The sequence below is a fragment of the Microcaecilia unicolor genome, chromosome 6, assembly GCF_901765095.1.
Source record: "Microcaecilia unicolor chromosome 6, aMicUni1.1, whole genome shotgun sequence".
In the NCBI taxonomy this organism is placed as follows: Eukaryota; Metazoa; Chordata; class Amphibia; order Gymnophiona; family Siphonopidae; genus Microcaecilia; species Microcaecilia unicolor.
In genome coordinates, this window is record NC_044036.1 from 116,647,632 (window position 1) to 116,668,429 (window position 20,798).

A 20,798-nucleotide genomic window follows, 5' to 3' on the forward strand; every position below is an offset into this window, starting at 1 on the left:
CCTGCCTCGGATGTGTTCTTCACCAGCCAATCGTCGAGATATGGGAACACGTGCACCCCCAGCCTGCGAAGTGCTGCTGCTACTATAGCCAAGCACTTTGTGAACACCCTGGGCGCAGAAGCGAGCCCAAAGGGTAGCACACAGTACTGAAAGTGACGTGTGCCCAGCTGAAATCGCAGATACTGTCTGTGAGCTGGCAGTATCGGGATGTGTGTATAGGCATCCTTCAAGTCCAGAGAGCATAGCCAATCGTTTTCCTGAATCATGGGAAGAAGGGTGCCCAGGGAAAGCATCCTGAACTTTTCCTTGACCAGATATTTGTTCAGGGCCCTTAGGTCTAGGATGGGACGCATCCCCCCTGTTTTCTTTTCCACAAGGAAGTACCTGGAATAGAATCCCAGCCCTTCTTGCCCGGATGGCACGGGCTCGACCGCATTGGCGCTGAGAAGGGCGGAGAGTTCCTCTGCAAGTACCTGCTTGTGCTGGAAGCTGTAAGACTGAGCTCCCGGTGGACAATTAGGAGGTTTTGAGGCCAAATGGAGGGTGTATCCTTGCCGGACTATTTGGAGAACCCACTGATCGGAGGTTATGAGAGGCCACCTTTGGTGAAAAGCTTTCAACCTCCCTCCGACTGGCAGGTCGCCCGACACTGACACTTGGATGCCGGCTATGCTCTGCTGGAGCCAGTCAAAAGCTCGTCCCTTGCTTTTGCTGGGGAGCCGAGGGGCCTTGCTGAGGCGCACGCTGCTGACGAGAGCGAGCGCGCTGGGGCTTAGCCTGGGCCGCAGGCTGTCGAGAAGGAGGATTGTACCTACGCTTGCCAGAAGAGTAGGGAACAGTCTTCCTTCCCCCAAAAAATCTTCTACCTGTAGAGGTAGAGGCTGAAGGCTGCCGGCGGGAGAACTTGTCGAATGCGGTGTCCCGCTGGTGGAGCTGCTCTACCACCTGTTCGACTTTCTCTCCAAAAATGTTATCCGCACGGCAAGGCGAGTCCGCAATCCGCTGCTGGATTCTGTTCTCCAGGTCGGAGGCACGCAGCCATGAGAGCCTGCGCATCACCACACCTTGAGCAGCGGCCCTGGACGCAACATCAAAGGTGTCATACACCCCTCTGGCCAGGAATTTTCTGCACGCCTTCAGCTGCCTGACCACCTCCTGAAATGGCTTGGCTTGCTCAGGGGGGAGCGCATCAACCAAGCCCGCCAACTGCCGCACATTGTTCCGCATGTGTATGCTCGTGTAGAGCTGGTAGGACTGAATTTTGGCCACGAGCATAGAGGAATGGTAGGCCTTCCTCCCAAAGGAGTCTAAGGTTCTAGAGTCCTTGCCCAGGGGCGCCGAAGCATGCTCCCTAGAACTCTTAGCCTTCTTTAGGGCCAGATCCACAACTCCAGAATCATGAGGCAACTGAGTGCGCATCAGATCTGGGTCCCCATGGATCTGGTACTGGGACTCGATCTTCTTGGGGATGTGGGGATTAGTTAAAGGCTTGGTCCAGTTCGCCAGCAATGTCTTTTTTAGGACATGGTGCATGGGTACAGTGGACGCTTCCTTAGGTGGAGAAGGATAGTCCAGAAGCTCAAACATTTCAGCCCTGGGCTCGTCCTCCACAACCACTGGGAAGGGGATGGCCGTAGACATCTCCCGGACAAAGGAAGCAAAAGACAGACTCTCGGGAGCAGAAAGCTGTCTCTCAGGAGAGGGAGTGGGATCGGAAGGAAGACCCTCAGACTCCTCGTCAGAGAAATATCTGGGGTCTTCTTCCTCTTCTCACGAGGCCTCACCCTCGGTGTCAGACACAAGTTCACGGACCTGTGTCTGCAACCGTGCCCGACTCGACTCTGTGGAGCCACGTCCACGATGGGGGCGTCGAGAGGTAGACTCCCTCGCCCGCATCGGCGAAGCTCCCTCCGCCGATGTAGTCGGGGAGCCTTCCTGGGAGGCGACGGCAGCCGGTACCGCACGCGGCACCGACGCCGGAGACCTCACCTCAGGCGATGGGCCAGCCGGCGCCACGCTCGACGGTACCGGTGGCGCAAGCACCGCCGGTACCGGAGGGGTAGGGCGCAACAGCTCTCCCAGAATCTCTGGGAGAACGGCCCGGAGGCTCTCGTTCAGAGCGGCTGCAGAGAAAGGCATGGAGGTCGATGCAGGCGTCGACGTCAGAACCTGTTCCGGGCGTGGAGGCTGTTCCGGGCTGTCCAGAGTGGAGCGCATCGACACCTCCTGAACAGAGGGTGAGCGGTCCTCTCGGTGCCGATGCCTGCTGGGTGCCGACTCCCTCGGCGACCCAGAGCTCTCGGTGCCGACCCGGGAAGGAGACCGATGACGATGCTTCTTCGATTTCTTGGAACGAAGCATGTCACCGGAGCTTCCCGGCACCGATGAGGAGGACGTAGAATCCAGCCGTCGCTTCCTCGGGGCCGAAGGAGGTCGGTCTCGGGGGGGGGCTGGTACCGCAGGAGCCCTCAGGGTAGGGGGAGACCCACCCGAAGGCTCACCCCCACCAGCAGGGGGAATGGACAGCCCTCACCTGCACTCCAGACGAAGCACCACCGTCCGACGACATCAGCAGACGAGGTCCCGGTACCACCGACGTCGATGCAGCTATCCGATGTCTCGGCGCCGATGCAGAGGGCCGATGCCTCGATGCACTGGCGGCCGAGGATGAAGCTCTGGACGCTGAAGACGTCGATGCACTCGATACCCCCGGTGCCGATGCCGACGAAGAGCCCGAGAACAAAACGTTCCACTGGGCCAATCTCGCTACCTGAGTCCGCTTTTGCAAAAGGGAACACAGACTACAGGCCTGCGGGCGGTGCCCAGCCCCCAAGCACTGAAGACACGACGCGTGCCTGTCAGTGAGCGAGATGACCCGGGCGCACTGGGTGCACTTCTTGAAGCCGCTGGTAGACTTCGATGTCATGGGCGGAAAAATCACGCCAGCGAGATCAAAAGTTGAAATGGCGGAAAAGGCACCGAAAAAACAAGGGGAAGAAAACTTCGACCCGAGGCCTAAAAGCGGCCTACCCCGACGACAAAAGAAAACTTACCGGGGCGAAAAGCTGAAATTAGCGGGGGGAGAAAAGACCAAGAGTCTTTTCCTACACAGAATGGAGTATATATATATATTTTTTTTTCGAAAACACACGACGAACGCGCGAGGTCGACTTTGCGGGGCCCGACACGGCGAAAACACGACCATGATCGCGCGGACAAAAGAAGACTGACGAACACGAGCCGGTTCGGGCGGGAAGACGGCCGCGCATGCGCGGTGCACATGAGCGCGCGAGGACTAGCAAAGGCCTTTGCTAGTGAAGTTTCCGATTGGAGGGGCTGCCGTGGACGTCACCCATCAGTGAGAACAAGCAGCCTGCTTGTCCTCGGAGAAAGGCAGCTACTTTAGAACGTTGGTGGTGAGAATTATTATATAGGTTTAGCTTGTTTTAATTTTGTATATTGTCTTTTTATGCTTTTATACTGAATTGTAAACTGCTTTGGTCTACCTAAGCTAAGCAGTATATTTAATTTTAAATGAACATAAACATAACATGTTGGGATTCTCCAAACATCTCAATCAAGATTTAGAAAATGAAGATTTTTTTTGACCAGGCAGTTTCCTCCACCTCCTACGGGTTGCCAGCTCAATCATTACCTGCCCCTAGCCTTCATTCACTTGGGTTCTTTTCCCCCATTCATCTATTTTTAACTATCTTCCCCTTGCATCTAACCCAACCAATGAAGAGAAAGTTTGACTGACAGATATGGATTATTGCACCCTATAGAACCTGATGTGTGAACAACCCAAGTTTGGTCACTAGAGCAATTCTATAACAGGGCATCTCCACTTAAGCCCTTTGGTAATATGGAGTGAGAGCCTATTCTATATGGACACGAGTGTCCTTATTCAATACCAGTATACATTTAGGTGCCCTATGTCCACATGCAATAGACCTAGAGTAAATGAAGTGAAGGTAACTCACCTGTAGCAGGTATACTCAGAGGACAGCAGGCAATTCATTCTCACATGTGGGTGACATCATCCATGACGCCCAGTGCAGAGCATTGAAAAAACGAACATAGCTTTAAGAGCACGCACCCACCGCTCATGTGCAAGTGCCTTCCTGCCCGCCATGAGATCACGGGACCAGCAGTACAATATCATAGCATGGAATCATCTCCAAGGAGAGGAGGGAGGGTATGTGAGAATGAATGGCTGCTGTCCTTACAGAACACCTGCTACAGGTAAGTATCTTCACTTTCCCCGAGGACAAGCAGCCATATTATCACGTGTGCATCCTTTGCTACCAGGCTCATGGAGAACAACCATCTTGGTCAACTGGACCTTGCAACGGCAATTAACCTGAAACTATATACACAACTGTGTGAGAGTGCAGCCTGGAACAGGACAAAATAGGCCTAGGGAGAATGGAGTTGGATTCTAGATCCTAAACAAATTCTGCAGCACTGTCTGTCTAAACCAACTATCAAGTCGGGTATCCTGCTCAAGGCAGTAATGAGATGTGAAAGTGTGGCCTGAAGACTATGCTGCAGCCTTGCATATTTCTGCAATTGAGGCTGACCTCAAGTGGCCACCAATGCCACCATGGCTCCAACATTATAAGCCCAGCCTTGGCATGTGAATGAAATGCAGTCAATTGGAAATGGTTCATTTGCTGATGGCAACCCCCATCCTGTTGGATCAAATGAAACAAAAAGCTGGGCGGTCTGTAGAGTCTGGTCCACTCCCAGTAAAAGGCCAATGCTCGCTTGTAATCCAAGGTGCACAGTGTGCTTTTGCCAGGATGGGTATGAGGCCTGGGAAAAAATGCTGGAAGGCCAATTAACTGGTTTAGATGGCGCTTCGACACAACTTTAGGCAGGAACTTAGGGTGAGTGTGGAGAACTACTCTGTTGTGATAAAACAGAGGGCCATGAAGCTAACTGACCCTGTGAGTTGAACAGGCATCAAGAAAATGACCTTCCAGTAATCAAGTGGCTCAAAAGGAGCTTTCATCAGCAGGATGAGGACAACATGAGGTCCCACGACACAGGCGGAGGTTTGATAGGGGGCTTTACCAAAAGCAAACCTCTCATGAAGCGAACTAAAGGCTGTCCAGAGATGGGATTACCCTCCACACGGTACTAGTAGGCATTAATCATGCTAAGGTGAACCCTTACAGAGTTGGTCTTGAGACCAAGTGTGGAAGGTATTCAAGCAGGGTATGCGTAGGGCAAGAAAAGGGGATCTACAGCCTTGCCCTCACACCAGATGGCAAACCCTCCTCCATTTGAAAGAGTAACATCTCTTAATGGAATCTTTCCTGGAAGCCAGAAAGACTCTCAAGAAAATACAATGAAGCAATTCTAAGCTCTCAACATCCAGGCTGTGAGGACCAGAGATTGAAGCTTGGGATGTAGAAGATATACCTCGGTGTGCGTGATGAGGATCCTAAAACACTCCAATCTCCAAATTCTTCAGAGGACAACGCCAAAAAAAAGAGAAAACCAGATCTGCCTGGGCCAATATGGAGTGATCAGGATCATGGTTCCTCAGTCTTGCTTAAGGTTTAGCTAGTCCTCCCCACAAGACGGATGGGAGGATACGCATACAGAAGACCAGTCCCCTAATAAAACAGGAAGACATCAGACACTAGTTGTCGTGAGCCTGGAACAGTATTGAGGGAGTTTGTGATTGAATGGAGTGGCAAAAAGGTTCACAGAGGGAGGGTCCCACACATGGAAGATCTCGCGGGCAACGCCTATGCTGAGTGACCATTTGTGCGGTTGCATGACCCTGCTCAGTCTGACGGTCAGGCTGTTGGATTTGCCTGCCAGGTAAGTGGCCTTGAGAAGCATCCCATGCTAGGCTGCCCAGTGCCACATCTGGACAGCCTCCTGACCCAGTAGGCGTGATCTGGTACCCCTCTGCTTGTTGGTGTACATTGCAACCTGATTGTGTGAACAAGTACAATTCAGTTGAACAGTCGATCTCTGAAAGATTGTCTGTAGCTCCAGAAGGTCGATATGAAGATCCAATTCCTGAGCTGACCAAACACCATGGGTGTGAAGCCCATTCACATGAGCTCCCCACCTCAGGTGGGATGCATCAGTCGTTAGCACCTTCAGGGCTGAGGAATTTGGAATGAGAGTCCCACAGTCAAATTGGATCAATTTGTCCAACAAAGCAGAAGACTGAAACATTTCTGGTTTCATTCGGATAATATCCGGTAAGTTCCCCGAGGCCTGACACCACTGGGAAGCTAGGGTCCACTGTGCAGTTCTCATGCAAAGATGTGCCATGGGCGTGACAAATAGTGGAGGCCATATGGCCTAACAGCTTCAACATTCGTCGAGCTGTGACCAGCTGGCTGGCTCGGACCCGAATGGCAAGGGTGACCAGAGTGTCCACCCTCAGCACAGGGAGAAGAACACTCACTGCTGGGTGTCTAGCAGAGTTCCTATGTACTCAAATTGCTGATCGGGATGGAGATGGGACTCGGAGTAGTTTAAAATGAACACTAGTAGTTCTAAACACCCGAGCAGTTCTCTGCATGCTCTTTAACAGCCAATTGTCCAGATAGATGAACACTTGGACTCCCAGTCTGCGTAGCGACACTGACTACTGCAAAACACTTGGTAAAAACCCTGGGAGCAGATTCGAGGCCAGAAGACAACACATGGTACTAGAAGTGATATGTCTTCAGCAAAAAATCTAAGGTACTTCCTGTGACCCGGAAGTATCGTGATGCAAATATAAGCATCCAAGTCCAGAGAGCATAGCCAATCAATTTCCTGAATCACGGGGAGAAGGGTGTCCAGGAAAACCATCATGAATTTTTCTTTGACCAGGAATTTGTTCAGAGCCCTTAGATCTAGGATGGGACACATCCACCGTTTTCTTGGGCATAAGTACATACCTGGAATAGAATCATAAGAACATAAGTGTTGCCGTACTGGGACAGACAGAAGGTCCATCAAGCCCAGAATCCTGTTTCCAACAGTGGCCAATCCAGGTCACAAATACCTGGCAAGATCCCTAAAAAGTACAACACATTTTATGCTGCTTATTCCAGAAATAAGCAGTGGATTTTCCCCCATTTGTCCTCATAGAACTTACAGTCGGTTGCCAAGCTAAATGTCTGCCCCACCTATGGCCCACCACTGCCTCTACAAATATGGGCTATGCCATTTAAGTGTCTATTTGCAGAACACTTAGGCACCCAAATGACATTTTCATAGGTGTGTACATTTAGGCATCTAAATGTCAGTATTCTGTACATTTAGGCACACAGCGACTTATAGAATTACTCTATATATACTAGTACTGTACTGGCTGACAGTTAAGCCTCCTCCACACCAAGGACTAGGAACATAGCCCTAAAGCATCCTCAGCTAATTCAAAGAGCAAAACCAGGCTCAAGAATGGAACTCAAGTCTCCTGCATGGCACTGCACAGAACTACCACCATTCTGAATACAGATACATACCAAGATAAAAAGATTTAGTTGTCATACCATAGTCTTCATCATAAAGCTCCTGGCGTTCTGAATGATACTGAGAATCAGCAATTTCTTCATACTCCTCCACCATACTCGTGCCAAAGACTCTGTAACCAATGATTTTATTGGAAATGATCAGATTTGTTGGAAAGCGATATTTAATAGCTAGTGTTCACAAAACCAGAATAAAAAATATTTAATACAATATGCTTTTTAACGTATCTGCAAGAAGCCAGCCTTTGTAGCAGCATGTGTGTTTTTCATATCCTGCTTATCTTACTGAATTACTGCCAAAATACATTGCCTTGCATGAAAGAAGGAAGATAAAATTTAACATATTGTACATTGTAAATACAAAGAAAATAGAAATAGAGGGTGGAGGTCCTGATATACAGCATACACTGGGTTGGAACATGGCAAGGGAAAGGTGTGATGGATGCAGAACTCTGGAACCAGAGATGCAAGAGTTGCTAGAGCACTATTAGGTCATGAAGCTGAAGACAGAAAGGAAGGAGGAAGAAAAGTTTCACAAACCAGGCACAGACAGTGGGCTGTAAACTATACGAGTCTGAAAAACACTTCAAGGAGACTGTTAAAAGTAAGTATAAACCAAATCATGTTATGTTCTTCTGTCCCCAATTGGTGGATATTTCATTTAAGCATTCAGGTATAATAAAATAACATACTGGGTGTAGATCTCAAACTGTTATAAAACTTCACCAAAACTAGTGTTCAAATATTGGAATTTAAATTAGAATTTCTGTTCGAAAGGGAAAAACCTCATCTAATATAATAAAACGCACCGTGAACGTTCTAATGAGGACAACGTTCTGAAGTCACTAAAACACTCCCTGAAGGGTTCGTGGCGTTCGTGGTGTGAAGCCAGCCAGGCTGCCAGCCGTCTCTGCCCCGCCCTCGCGTCAAGCGTCATGACGTCCAGGGCAAACGTCATGACGTCGACGGCGCAAAAAAAAAAAACGCAGCGTCAGGGAAGGAGGCGGCGCTCCCGACGTCTCTAGCCTTCCCTTCGTTGTGTTCCGCCTTCTTCTGACATCAAGGACGACGTCAGAAGAAGGCGGAACACAACGAAGGGAAGGCTAGACGTCGGGAGCGCCGCCTCCTTCCCTGACGCTGTGCTGCCGGAACCGCCACCACGGAGGTAAATTAAAAAAAAAAAAAAAAGGATGTAGGGGGAAGAGAAGAGGGTGGGCAGTTGAACAATGGGAGCGGGAGGGCAGAGGAGAAACGACAGCAAGGATGCAAAGGGGGGGGGAAGAAGGGGGCGGGACATGCTGGGACATGGGAGACAGAAGAGCATGGATGCGAGGGGGGGTCATGGAAGGGAGAGAGGGGAATTGCTGGAAAAGGATGAATGGAGGGGGCAGGGGACAGAGAAGCATGGATGGGCATGGATTGAGATGGCAGGGCTCAGGGTGAGAGGGAAATTGATGGAAAAGGATGAATGGAGGGGGCAGGGGACAGAGAAGCATGGATGGGCATGGATTGAGATGGCAGGGCTCAGGGAGAGAGGGGAATTGCTGGAAAAGGATGAATGCAGGGGGCAGGGGACAGAGAAGCATGGATGGGCATGGATTGAGATGGCAGGGCTCAGGGAGAGAGGGGAATTGCTGGAAAAAGATGAATGGAGGGGGCAGGGGACAGATGGGCATGGATTGGGAGGGCAAGGCTCACACTCTCTCATATACAATGTCTTTCTCTCACACACTCTGTCTCACAATGTATCACATTCACTCTCTATGTGCCACACAGTCACTCACACACTCGCTTGGTCTCATACACTCACTCTCACAGAGAATCTGTGTCTCACACACACTCTCTCTCTCTCGCACACACACACACTCTCACACTGTGTCTCACATACACACTTGCACACACTCTCATTCTCACACACACACTCTCACAAACACACTCACACCCAGACTCACTCTCTCTCTCTCACACACACACACTCACACTTTCACTCTGACTCTCACACAGTCACTCTCACATACACTCTCCCAAACATACACACTCCGAGGAAAACCTTGCTAGCGCCCGTTTCATTTGTGTCAGAAACGGGCCTTTTTTACTAGTATTCTAATATTAGGCACTATATGATGTGCTCTTCAGCATCTTTGGCATAAAAACCTTCTGAGTTTAAAAAATATATAAGTGCAAAACTCCTCAACAAAAATATTAAATCCTGTCAACTTTGAAAACTTTTCAGTGTTCTGGTGGTCTGCAAAACAGTCCTCTCGATGATGGTCAGAGTTTCACAGTAATCTTTACCAGTGTCAGGGATCATTTAGACCTCAGCAACACTTTTGATCTGTCTGAACTCATTCCACTGAACACCCAAGGGAAGTTAAGTTTTCAAAATTGACAGGGTTAAATTTTTTTGTTGAGGTGTTTTGGACTTCCATTTTTTGATATGCTTTAAGCCAGGGTTTGTGCTTGCTACGATTGTAAGGACTGAGTGTTCCTCCATGTTTAGTGGTCGTTCTCTCTAAATACACATACCCAACATTTCACCTTTGGAAAAGGAGCAGCTTCACTCTTCAGATTAGACCATCACTGACTGTTTCTCTGCTAGGGTACCACTGCCAGTAGCACTCCAAGGAGGCAAGCAACAGACTATCAGAATGCACAATCAAGATACGGGAAGGGGTTGGTTTAGACAGATTCCCTATTGTAAGGGCATAGTAACTCAGATGTAGTTCTATGTAGATGGTGGTCAAGCTGTCCAATCAGAAGAAAAGGTTAGGATAATGAGGGTTGCCAGATTTAAAAAAAAATCTCTCAGCCCAATCCGTGCCCAAACGGAGCCCAAAATAGCCCAAGCTGGATGAGGAGTGTGGGGGGAGTCCCCACATGGTCACTGCTGTGCGGTTGCTTGCTCTGCCTCCTCCTCTTCCTCCAATCCCACATAGTTACTGCTTATTGCCCCTTGCAGAGCTGATGAGTCATCAGCTAATGACCTCATCACCCACCTCACCCTCCTACTGGTCAAATCTGGAGCCAGAATGAGGCTTGAGAAGCACCAAGCCTCATTCCAGCACCAAATTTGATCTATAGGAGAGACAGCTGGAAACCGCCCAAAAAATAGCAATCCGCAAAAGTTCAAAAGTGCCTGCAGGCAACTCATAAAAGCTGCCCAATTCCACAGGAAAACCACCGTCAACGATCCTGGCGTAACAAGTAGTGGTGTTGTAAATGCAGGTTTGCTGTCCCCAATCAGTCACTACATCTCACATAAAAAAGGACAGCTTAGTGGTGCATCATAAATTGGAGGCTCTAGTGAATGTAGCAAACAGTAGAATTATTATTATTAGCATTTGTATAGCGCTACCAGATGCACGCAGCGCTGAACACCTGATACAAAGAGACAGTCCCTGCTCAAAAGAGCTTACAATCTAAATAATACAGACAGACAAGACAGTTACGAGTGAGGGAAGCAATGGGTGAGAAGGGAGAAATACTGGACATCTGCAAAAGTGCTTCTGAAGATATGTATATGGGATATGTTAAAGAGAGAGCGGGAAATATATTCAACAGCAACTCCAGTAGTTGGGAAGACAGGCCAGTGCCAGGCAGACTTCTACGGTCTGTTCTGAAAATGGCAAAGAAAAGGGTACTCAAGAAACTTGGAGAAGCTCTGGCAGCTCCGCTGTCCGACCTTTTCAATGCTTCCTTAGAATCTGGAGTGGTCCCAGAGGACTGGAGAAGGGCAGATGTGGTCCCTCTGCACAAGAGAGGATATAAGGAGGAGGTTGGAATTACAGACCTGTCAGTCTGACCTTAGTGGTAAGTAAACTAATGGAAATGCATCTAAAGCAGAGGATTGTGAGGTTTCTAGAATCCAGTGGACAGAAGGACCCAAGGCAGCATGGTTTTACGATCAGTGGTGTACAGCAGGGATTGGTCCATGGGCCAGCTCTTTAACATCTTTGCGAGTGATATTGCAGAAGGATTATCTGGTAAGGTTTGTCTCTTTGTAGATGATACCAAACTCTATAAATAGGGAAAACAACCCAGAGTGTGTGGATAGCATGAGGAGGGATCTAGCAAAGCTTGAAGAACGGTCCAAAAATTAGTAACTAAGATTTAATGCTAAAAAATGCAGGGTCATGCACTTGGGTTGCAAAATACCAAGGGAACGGTATAGTATAGGGGGTGAAGTACTTCTGTGCACAAAAGGACTTGGGGATAACAGTGTTTGATGATTTTAAGATGGCCAGAAAAGGAGATGTCAAAACCAGAAGGATGCTCGGGTGCACAGGGAGAGGAATGGACAGCAGGAAAAAAAAAAAAAAGGAGGTGATAGCGCCCTTGTACAAGTGTCTGGTGAGGCATCATTTAGAACACTGTGTGCAGTTCTTGAGATTGCACTTTCAAGAAGATATAAACAGGACTGGAGTCAGTCCAGAGGGCAGCTACAAAATTGGTCTCTGTCATAAAGCATATAGGGACAAACTATTTATAGTCCTCAATATGTATACTCTGGAAAAAAGGGAGAAAGGGGATATGATAGAGACACTTAAATATCTCAGTGGCATTAATATACAGGAGGTGAGCCTTTTTCAAATGGAGGAAAACTCTGGAATGAGAAGTAATAGGATGAAGTTATGTTATACGCTCAGCCATAATAAGGAAATACTTTTTCACGGCAAGGGTGGTGGATGTGTGGAATAGCCTCCTGGTGGTGGAGACTAGGACTGTCTGAATTTAGGAAGCACGGGACAGGCATGTGGGATCTCTTAGGGAAATGAGGAAATAGTGGTTGCTGAGGATGGGCAGACCACATGGGTCATTTGGCCCTTATCTGCTGTTGTGTTTCTATGCACTACCAACTCACTTAAAAACAATAAACGAACTAAATAGCTTCCGCAAAGCTCTGAAAACTTCTCTCTTTAGCAAGGCCTATTACGAGAACCCATAACTAACTACAACACAACACCTAAACATCTTCCATTCAGAATGTCTTACTCTACAATTCCTTGACCAGATCCTCTTGCTTTCTCTAATTTCTTTGTAACACCAACTGTACTATTGACCCGGTTATGGTGATGCCATGACAGATCTTTGTAAGCCACATTGAGCCTGCAAATAGGTGGGAAAATGTGGGATGCAAGAGCAATAAATAAATAAATATCATATGCTAAGAATGTGGGTGTTTTGTATTATTATTACATTTGTATCCCACATTATCCCACCTTTTTGCAGGCTCAATGTGTACAATTCATCGTGGATACTGGAAATAGAAAAGAATGTACATTTGGTTTTACTGCAAGTTTTGGGTACAAGATGGTGAAATACATAATATTGGGAATAGAAAAGAGTATACACTTGTTTTAGCAGAAGGTTTGGTTACATGATGGTGAAATACATGATAGTGTTAGAGCCAAAGGCATTAGGTACAAGATGGTGTGAAAGCAAAAGACATTAAAGAACATTCCTGGATATCTTGAAGAAAGTAGAGTTACGCATTTTGTTCTTTATGATATATTTTGTCGAAGAGAAGTTTTCAGGAGTTTGCGCAAAGTTGTCACTTCGTAGACCGATTTCAGGTTACGTGGCAGTGAGTTCCAGAGTTGTGTGCTTGTATAGGAAAAGGTTGATGCATGCATTGATTTGTATTTCAAGCCTTTACATTTGGGAGGATGAAGATTGAGGAATGTGCGGGAGGAATTTTTTGCATTTCTGGGTGGTAGTTCTATTAGATCCGACATGTAGGCTGGGGCGTCACCATGGATGATTTTATGGACCAAGGTACAGAGTTTGAACATGATGCGTTCTTTGAGTGGGAGCCAGTGTAGTTTTTCGCGGAGGGGAGTTGCGCTTTCGTATTTTGGTTTGCCAAATATAAGTCTGGCTGCCGTGTTCTGGGCTGCCTGGAGTTTTTTTTGAGTATTTGCTCTTTACAACCAGCGTAGAGTGAATTACAATAGTCCAGATGACTAAGTACCAGTGATTGTACCAGGTATCGGAAGACATTCCTTGGGAAAAATGGTCTGACTCGTTTTAGTTTCCACATTGAATGGAACATCTTTTTAGTTATGTTTTTTGCATGGTTCTCAAGTGTATCTCTATGATGGAAGGGAAAACATATTAAGGTCGAAAACTGAGTGTAAAATTGCTAATTAGCAATATGGTTGGATTGTTGGTTTAATAGTTATAACTACTACTATTAAACATTTCTATAGCGCTACTAGACTTACGCAGCGCTGTACAAATTAACATGAAAAGACAGACCCTGCTCAACAGAGCTTACAATCTAAATTGGACAGACGAACAGACAGCTAGGGGTGGGGAAATTGCAGTGGTAGGGGTGATAAGTGAGGGTGTTGAGTAAGAGAGCCATGGTTAGGAGTCGAAAGCAGTAGCAAAGAGGTGGGCTTTAAGCCTAGACTTGAAGACAGCCAGAGACTGAGCCTGACGTACTAGCTCAGGGAATCTATTCCAGGCATAGGGAGCAGCGAGATAGAAGGAACGGAGCCGGGAGTTAGCAGTGGGGGAGAAGGGGGACGACAGGAGACATTTACCCAGCGAACTGAGTTCATGGGGAGGAGTGTAGGGAGAGATGAGAGCGGAAAGGTACTGAGGAGCTGCGGAGTGGATGCACTTGTAGGTCAAAATCATAATGAATGTGATTATGCACAGGCCATAATAAAACTATTCTTCAGACTACTGGCAGGGAGATGTTATATTGCAGTGTGATAGGCATGGTAATGCCCTAGTTGTGATGCCATGTTCAATTACAAAGGAGTGTAACCTGCACAGATTGGTGGGTGCATCTCTGACCACCTTGGAGGAAAGACTGGATGGACCATGCAGGTCTTTATCTGCCATCGTTTAACTGTGTTACACCACAATTTGTACTATTTCTGGCAGAGCACAGACATGATTAGTTTATCTCATAATTCAGATTTGTCTGAAATCCTGAAATTCAGGATACAATTTCAACGCGTACTACACCATTTCCTTTTCTTCAAGATCAGACCTGTATACTGTTACTAACACCACACCTATTAACCAAAGTATTCCCCTCTCTCTTAGCACACGTCAATTTCTGGAACTATCAACCAACCACAAACTTTCCCAATGCCCCAGGCGAGTATTATATCTTCATGATTAATGAACTATAGTACATCTGAAAACTAATTCTTCTATGTACCCATATGAGTAAAGTCCTCAGAATGATGCACAGATACCACCAGAACAGGGGAACAGCCACCCTGCAGCAATGTAAATAGAGCAGTAAACAAACATAAGAGCTCTCTAGCCTCCAGTCAGGCTGAGAGTTTGAAAAAGCCGATATGGGAGGGGGGAGGTGCAGAAGGTAAAATTATGTATAATCATACCTGATAATTTTCTTTCCATTAATCATAGCTGATCAATCCATAGACTGGTGGGTTGTGTCCATCTACCAGCAGGTGGAGATAGAGAGCAAACTTTTGCCTCCCTATATGTGGTCATGTGCTGCCGGAAACTCCTCAGTATGTCGATATCAAAGCTCCATCCGCAGGACTCAGCACTTAGAGAATTACACCCACGAAGGGACACTCTGCCCAGCTCACCACCGCCGAAACGGGGGAGGGGAATTAACCCAGCTCATCCCCACACAAGTGGGGGGAGGGGAATCCGTCCAGCTCATCCCCGCGGAGCGGGGGAGGGACACCACACCCGCCGATGCGGGGGGATCTGGCTTATCCTGCAACCGCAACCGCGGGAGGAGCTGACTGACCCTAACACCGCCGAAGCGGGAGGGGTACAAAGCTGCCCTACAGCCGCACGAAGCGGGAGGGAGTGCCGGCAGAATTTTAAGTCTCAATCCAGCCCCGTAAAACGGAGGGGAGAGGAATGCAGCAGCTCACTGTAACACAACTCGTCTTAACTCTTGAAGAATCCAAGTGAAAAAACTTGAACACGAAGTCTTTCTGAAGTAACTGAAGACTAAACTTGAACCTGAAATGCAACCAGAATAAAAACAGTACAGATATCTGGGAGGGGCTATGGATTGATCAGCTATGATTAATGGAAAGAAAATTATCAGGTATGATTATACATAATTTTACCTTCCATATCATCAAGCTGATCAATCCATAGACTGGTGGGATGTACCGAAGCAGTACTCACCCAGGGCGGGACATTGAAATCCATGACCTCAACACTGAAGCTCCAAACCGGGCCTCCGCCCGTGCAGCCACAGTCAAACGGTAATGCTTGGCGAATGTATGAGCCGAAGCCCAAGTTGCCGCCTTGCATATCTCTTCCAAGGAGACTGATCCGGCCTCTGCCATCGAGGCCGCCTGAGCTCTCGTGGAGTGAGCCTTCAGCTGGATAGGCGGCACCTTCCCCGCGGCCACATAAGCCGCTGCAATGGCTTCCTTGACCCATCTTGCCACTGTAGGCTTAGCAGCCTGCAGACCCTTACGAGGACCTGCAAACAGGACAAACAGATGATCCGATTTCCGGAAATCATTGGTCACTTCCAAGTATCTGATGATGACTCGTCTCACATCCAGATATTTAAGAGCAGAGTACTCCTCTGGGTAGTCCTCCCTACGAAAGGAAGGGAGACAGAGCTGCTGATTCACATGGAAGCGAGAAACAATCTTGGGCAGGAAGGAAGGCACTGTGCGAATAGTCACTCCTGCCTCAGTGAACTGCAGAAAAGGCTCTCGACATGAGAGCGCCTGGAGCTCGGAAACTCTTCTGGCTGAAGTGATAGCCACCAAAAAGACTGCTTTCAACGTCAGGTCTTTCAGAGATGCCCTCGACAAGGGTTCATAAGGCGGCTTCTGCAATGCTCTTAGTACCAGGTTGAGATTCCACGCAGGCACCACTGAGTGCAGAGGAGGGCGCAGGTGATTAACTCCCTTGAGAAAGCGCACCACATCTGGCTGCGAAGCCAGGGAAGCACCCTTCAGGCGGCCCCTGAAGCAAGCCAGAGCCGCTACCTGGACTTAAGGGAACTGAGCGACAGGCCTTTCTCCAGACCTTCTTGCAGGAACGCCAACACTGAAGAAATTGGAGCAGTGAAGGGAGAAAGTGAGCCTGCTTCACACCACGCTGCAAAGATACGCCAAACCCTGGCGTAAGCAGTAGAAGTAGAGCGCTTCCTCGCTCTCAGCATAGTGGCGATGACCTTGTCTGAGAAGCCCTTCTTCCTCAGACGCTGCCGCTCAATAGCCAGGCCGTAAGACCAAAGGGGGAGGGATCCTCCATCACCACGGGACCCTGATGTAACAGGCCCTGCTCCACTGACAGCCGCAGAGGATCGTCGACTGAGAGCCTGATCAAGTCCGCATACCAGGGACGCCTGGGCCAATCCGGACCCACCAGGATTACCCTGCCGGGATGCTTTGCCACCCGGTCTAGCACCCTGCCCAACATGGGCCAGGGCGGGAACACATAGAGAAGCTCTTGTGTCGGCCACTGTTGGAGAAGAGCATTTACTCCCAGGGATCGAGGGTCCCGTCCTCTGCTGAAAAAGCGCGGCATTTGGCAATTGGCCGATGACACCATCAGATCTAGGCTCGGCTGGCCCCAGCGCTTCGTGATGTCCAAGAACGCCTGAGCAGATAGCTGCCACTCTCCGGGCTCCAAGGTATGGCGACTGAGAAAGTCCGCCTTGACATTCATGACTCCGGCAATGTGGGCCGCTGAAAGCTGCTCCAGGTTCACTTCCGCCCACTGGCAAAGATTCATAGCCTCCTTGGCTAGAGGGGCGCTCTTGGTACCTCCCTGGCGGTTGACATAGGCCACAGCCGTGGCATTGTCCGACAGGACCCGTACAGGCTTCAACACCAGTACCGGGATGAACTCCAAAAGCGCCAACCGAATGGCTCTGAGTTCCAGGAGGTTGATAGACCACTTTTGCCTCTGCAGGAGACCAGAGCCCCTGCGCTGTCCTTCCCAAGCAGTGGGCTCCCCAGCCCGACAACGAGGCGTCCGTCGTGACGACAATCCACTCTGGGGTCACCAGAGGCATTCCCGCAGACAACTTGTCTGTCTGCATCCACCAGCTCAGCGCCTTGCGCACTGCTGGGTCCAAGAGAAGGCGCACAGCATAATCCTCCGACATCGGAGTCCAGCGCTGCAGCAAAGAGTGTTGAAGCGGTCTCATATGAGCCCTGGCCCAGGGCACAACTTCATCGTGGCCGTCATAGAGCCCAACAGCTGCACATAGTCCCAAGCCCGAAGGGGAGAGGCTACTAGGAACTGGTCCACCTGAGCCTGAAGTTTGACAATCCGATTGTCTGGCAGGAACACTCTGCCCACTTGGGTGTCGAATCGAACTCCCAGGTACTCCAGGGACTGAGTCGGGCGCAGCTGGCTCTTCTCCCAGTTGATGATCCATCCCAGGGAGCTCAAAAGAGCAACTACCCGGTCCACAGCTTTGCCGCACTCTGCATAAGAGGGGGCTCGGATCAACCAGTCGTCCAGATAAGGATGGACTTGTACCCTTCCTTTCGTAGGAAGGCCGCGATGACCACCATTACTTTGGAAAAGGTCCGCGGAGCAGTAGCCAACCCGAAAGGGAGGGCTCTGAACTGGAAGTGTCGTCCCAGGACTGCAAAACGCAGAAAGCATTGATGAGGAGGCCAGATGGGAATATGCAGGTACGCTTCCTTGATGTCCAAAGGATGCCAGGAACTCTCCTGCCTTCACTGCCGCTATAACAGAGCGGAGAGTCTCCCATGCGAAAGTGCCGCACTTTCAAGGCCCGATTGACCCCTTGAGGTCGAGGATAGGCCGGACAGAACCTCCTTTCTTTGGTACCCACAAAGTAAATGGAGTAACGTCCCTTGCCAAGCTGACTTTCTGGCACCGGAACGACCGCGCCCAGGCGGATCAGATTGTCCAAGGTCTGCTGCACTGCCACAGCTTTGACCGGAGACTTGCAGGGAGAGAGTACAAACCCGTCTTTTAAGGGTCGGCAGAACTCTAGTTTGTAGCCGTCTCTGAGACTTCCAGCACCCACGCGTCTGAAATTATTGTGGTCCACTCGCCCAGAAACGAGGACAGCCGTCCTCCAATCTGCACTGGGGCGTGGACCAAGCCCCGTCATTGGGTACGAGACCCTGGGGGAGGACCGGAGGGAGCACCTCCGGGACGGCGGTCTCTGCGAAAGGAATGCTGCTTGGGGGAGAAATTCCTCTTGAAGGAAGAGGGGCAGAGCCCGACTTGCCCGGGCGGGTACCGACGGGCTTCCTGCAACCGTCCTCTGGAGGTACCGGGACGAGTAACTAGCCCGAGCCCTGACCTCTGGTAATTTCTTGCCCTTAGACGTGCCGAGATCGGTCACGATTTTGTCCCAGCTCGACCCCAAAGAAGCAGCTTGCCTTTAAAAGGCAACCTAGCCAGGCGGGATTTAGAGGCGTGGTCAGCAGACCAATGTTTCAGCCAAAGCCACCGCCAGCGCAGAGATTGTCTGAGCCATGCCTTTCGCTGAGGCCCTCAAGACATCATACAGCAAGTCTGCCAAATAGGCTAAGCCCGATTCCAGGGCCGGCCAATCAGCCCTCAAGGAATTGATCCGAGGGGGAAGCCCGCTGCACCATAAGTCAGGCACGCCCTGGCCACATAGGAGCCGCAAACTGAGGCCTGCAAACTTAAAGCAGCCGCCTCAAAGGACGACCTAAGGCCGACCTCCAATCTTCTGTCTTGGGCGTCCTTTAGGGCCGTGCCACCTTCCACCGGCAACGCCGTTTTCTTAGTCACCGCAGTGATTAAAGAATCCACGGTAGGCCACAGATAGGCCTCACGTTCACGTCACAGCCAAAGGATAGAGGCGGGACATAGCCCTAGCCACTTTAAGGCTCGCTTCTGGGACATCCCATTGAGCCGAAATTAAGGTGTGCATGGCATCATGCAAGTGGAAGGTTCTAGGCGGGCGCTTCGTCCCCAGCATAATGGCAGAGCCAACAGGGGCTGAGGGAGAGACGTCCTCCGGAGAGGAAATCTTCAAAGTGTCCCATGGCCTGTAACAACAGGTTGGGCAAATCCTCTGGGCTAAAAAGCCGCGCTGCAGAGGGGTCATCCGCTCCATCGAGCGGGGATCCGTCTCCTCCAAGGAATCCGCAAAGGACCGTTGGGAGACCTCAGACACGCTGCCCTCATCTACATCGGAGAAGACAAATTCCTCCAAGGCCTGGGAATCAACCCGAGAGCGTTTACCTCTGGGAACCTCAACCTCTTTACCAGACGAGGGAGCAGTGGCAGCGTTGTGCATGAGGAAGGCCTGATGCAGCAGCAAAACAAACTCGGGGGAGAAACCCCCCAGACTGTGCACTTCCGCAGTCTGGGCAACAGCCCTAGACGCACCCTCAAACGGCGCTCGCAATAGCGGGGGAGAGACATGCTGCGCATCCAAAATGGCGTCCGGCGCGAAACTCCGCGAAGGAGCCGCGCGGGAAGAACGGCTCTTAACTTTAGCCGCTTCTGTGCCGTCGCCCAAATTAAGGGCGTTCATGGCATTAATGTCTCCAACCTCAAGGGCGGCCCACCAAGAAGAAGCCGTCCGAGCCGCTTGGCCGGCCAAGATGGCGGAGGCGAGGAGCGGGGGATGGGCGTTTATGGCGGGAAAAACCGCCACGCGGAGGAAGGACCGGGACATTCATCGGTCACGAAACTGTCACCCAACAAGGGCGAATCAGGCTTGAAGAACCCCCCGCATCCCCTCTAGAAGCGCCAAGCGACCCGGGGAGCGACCCTTTGCGCCCCTCGCCCTCCGACGCCATATGCCACGAGGAGAAGAATCGGGGAACCCCCTGCCGCTATAAAAAGGTAAAAATTACCTGCTGTCCGCTCCGAGTTGTAACGACCTGGTTGTCCAGTGAGTAACTGCAATAGACGCTTAAATAAACGTCGAAATAAACGCCTTTAAGGACGTTCAAATTTTTTTTTTTTTTTTTTTTTTTAACGGACCAGCGGGAGGGGGGAGGAAAGGAGGGACCTGGCACCACCAGGTTTGCACTTGCTCAAAAGAGCCCTCAACCCCAGGCACTCAACAAAACCTAAAAATTAGGCTTGGAGGCCTAGCCAGAGCTGCTGCTGTGTGTGACCACCACCTGCTGAGATAGAGAACATACTGAGGAGTTTCCGGCAGCACATGACCACATATAGGGAGGCAAAAGTTTGCTCTCTATCTCCACCTGCTGGTAGATGGACACAACCCACCAGTCTATGGATTGATCAGCTTGATGATATGGAATTGTCCCTTTAGTGTGAAGTCACCTAAGAATAATAGCATTCAATCAGATAAGGCATGTATGGTGAAAGCAAACCAAG

The 20,798-nt window shown here is 49.8% G+C and overlaps 1 protein-coding gene across 5 annotated transcripts in view; it reads right to left on the reverse strand.

Moving 5' to 3' along the window:
* SUCO (SUN domain containing ossification factor) overlaps positions 1-20,798 on the reverse strand; it is a 256,708-nt gene that overhangs the window by 110,454 nt on the left and 125,456 nt on the right. For 4 of the 5 annotated variants that reach the window (XM_030208502.1, XM_030208500.1, XM_030208501.1 and 1 more), the window contains one exon: positions 7,518-7,609. In XM_030208502.1, coding sequence (XP_030064362.1) covers positions 7,518-7,609 — 92 coding nt within the window. Of the gene's footprint in view, positions 1-7,490; positions 7,610-20,798 lie in introns of all 5 variants that reach the window. The other variant, XM_030208497.1, reaches the window with a different exon arrangement.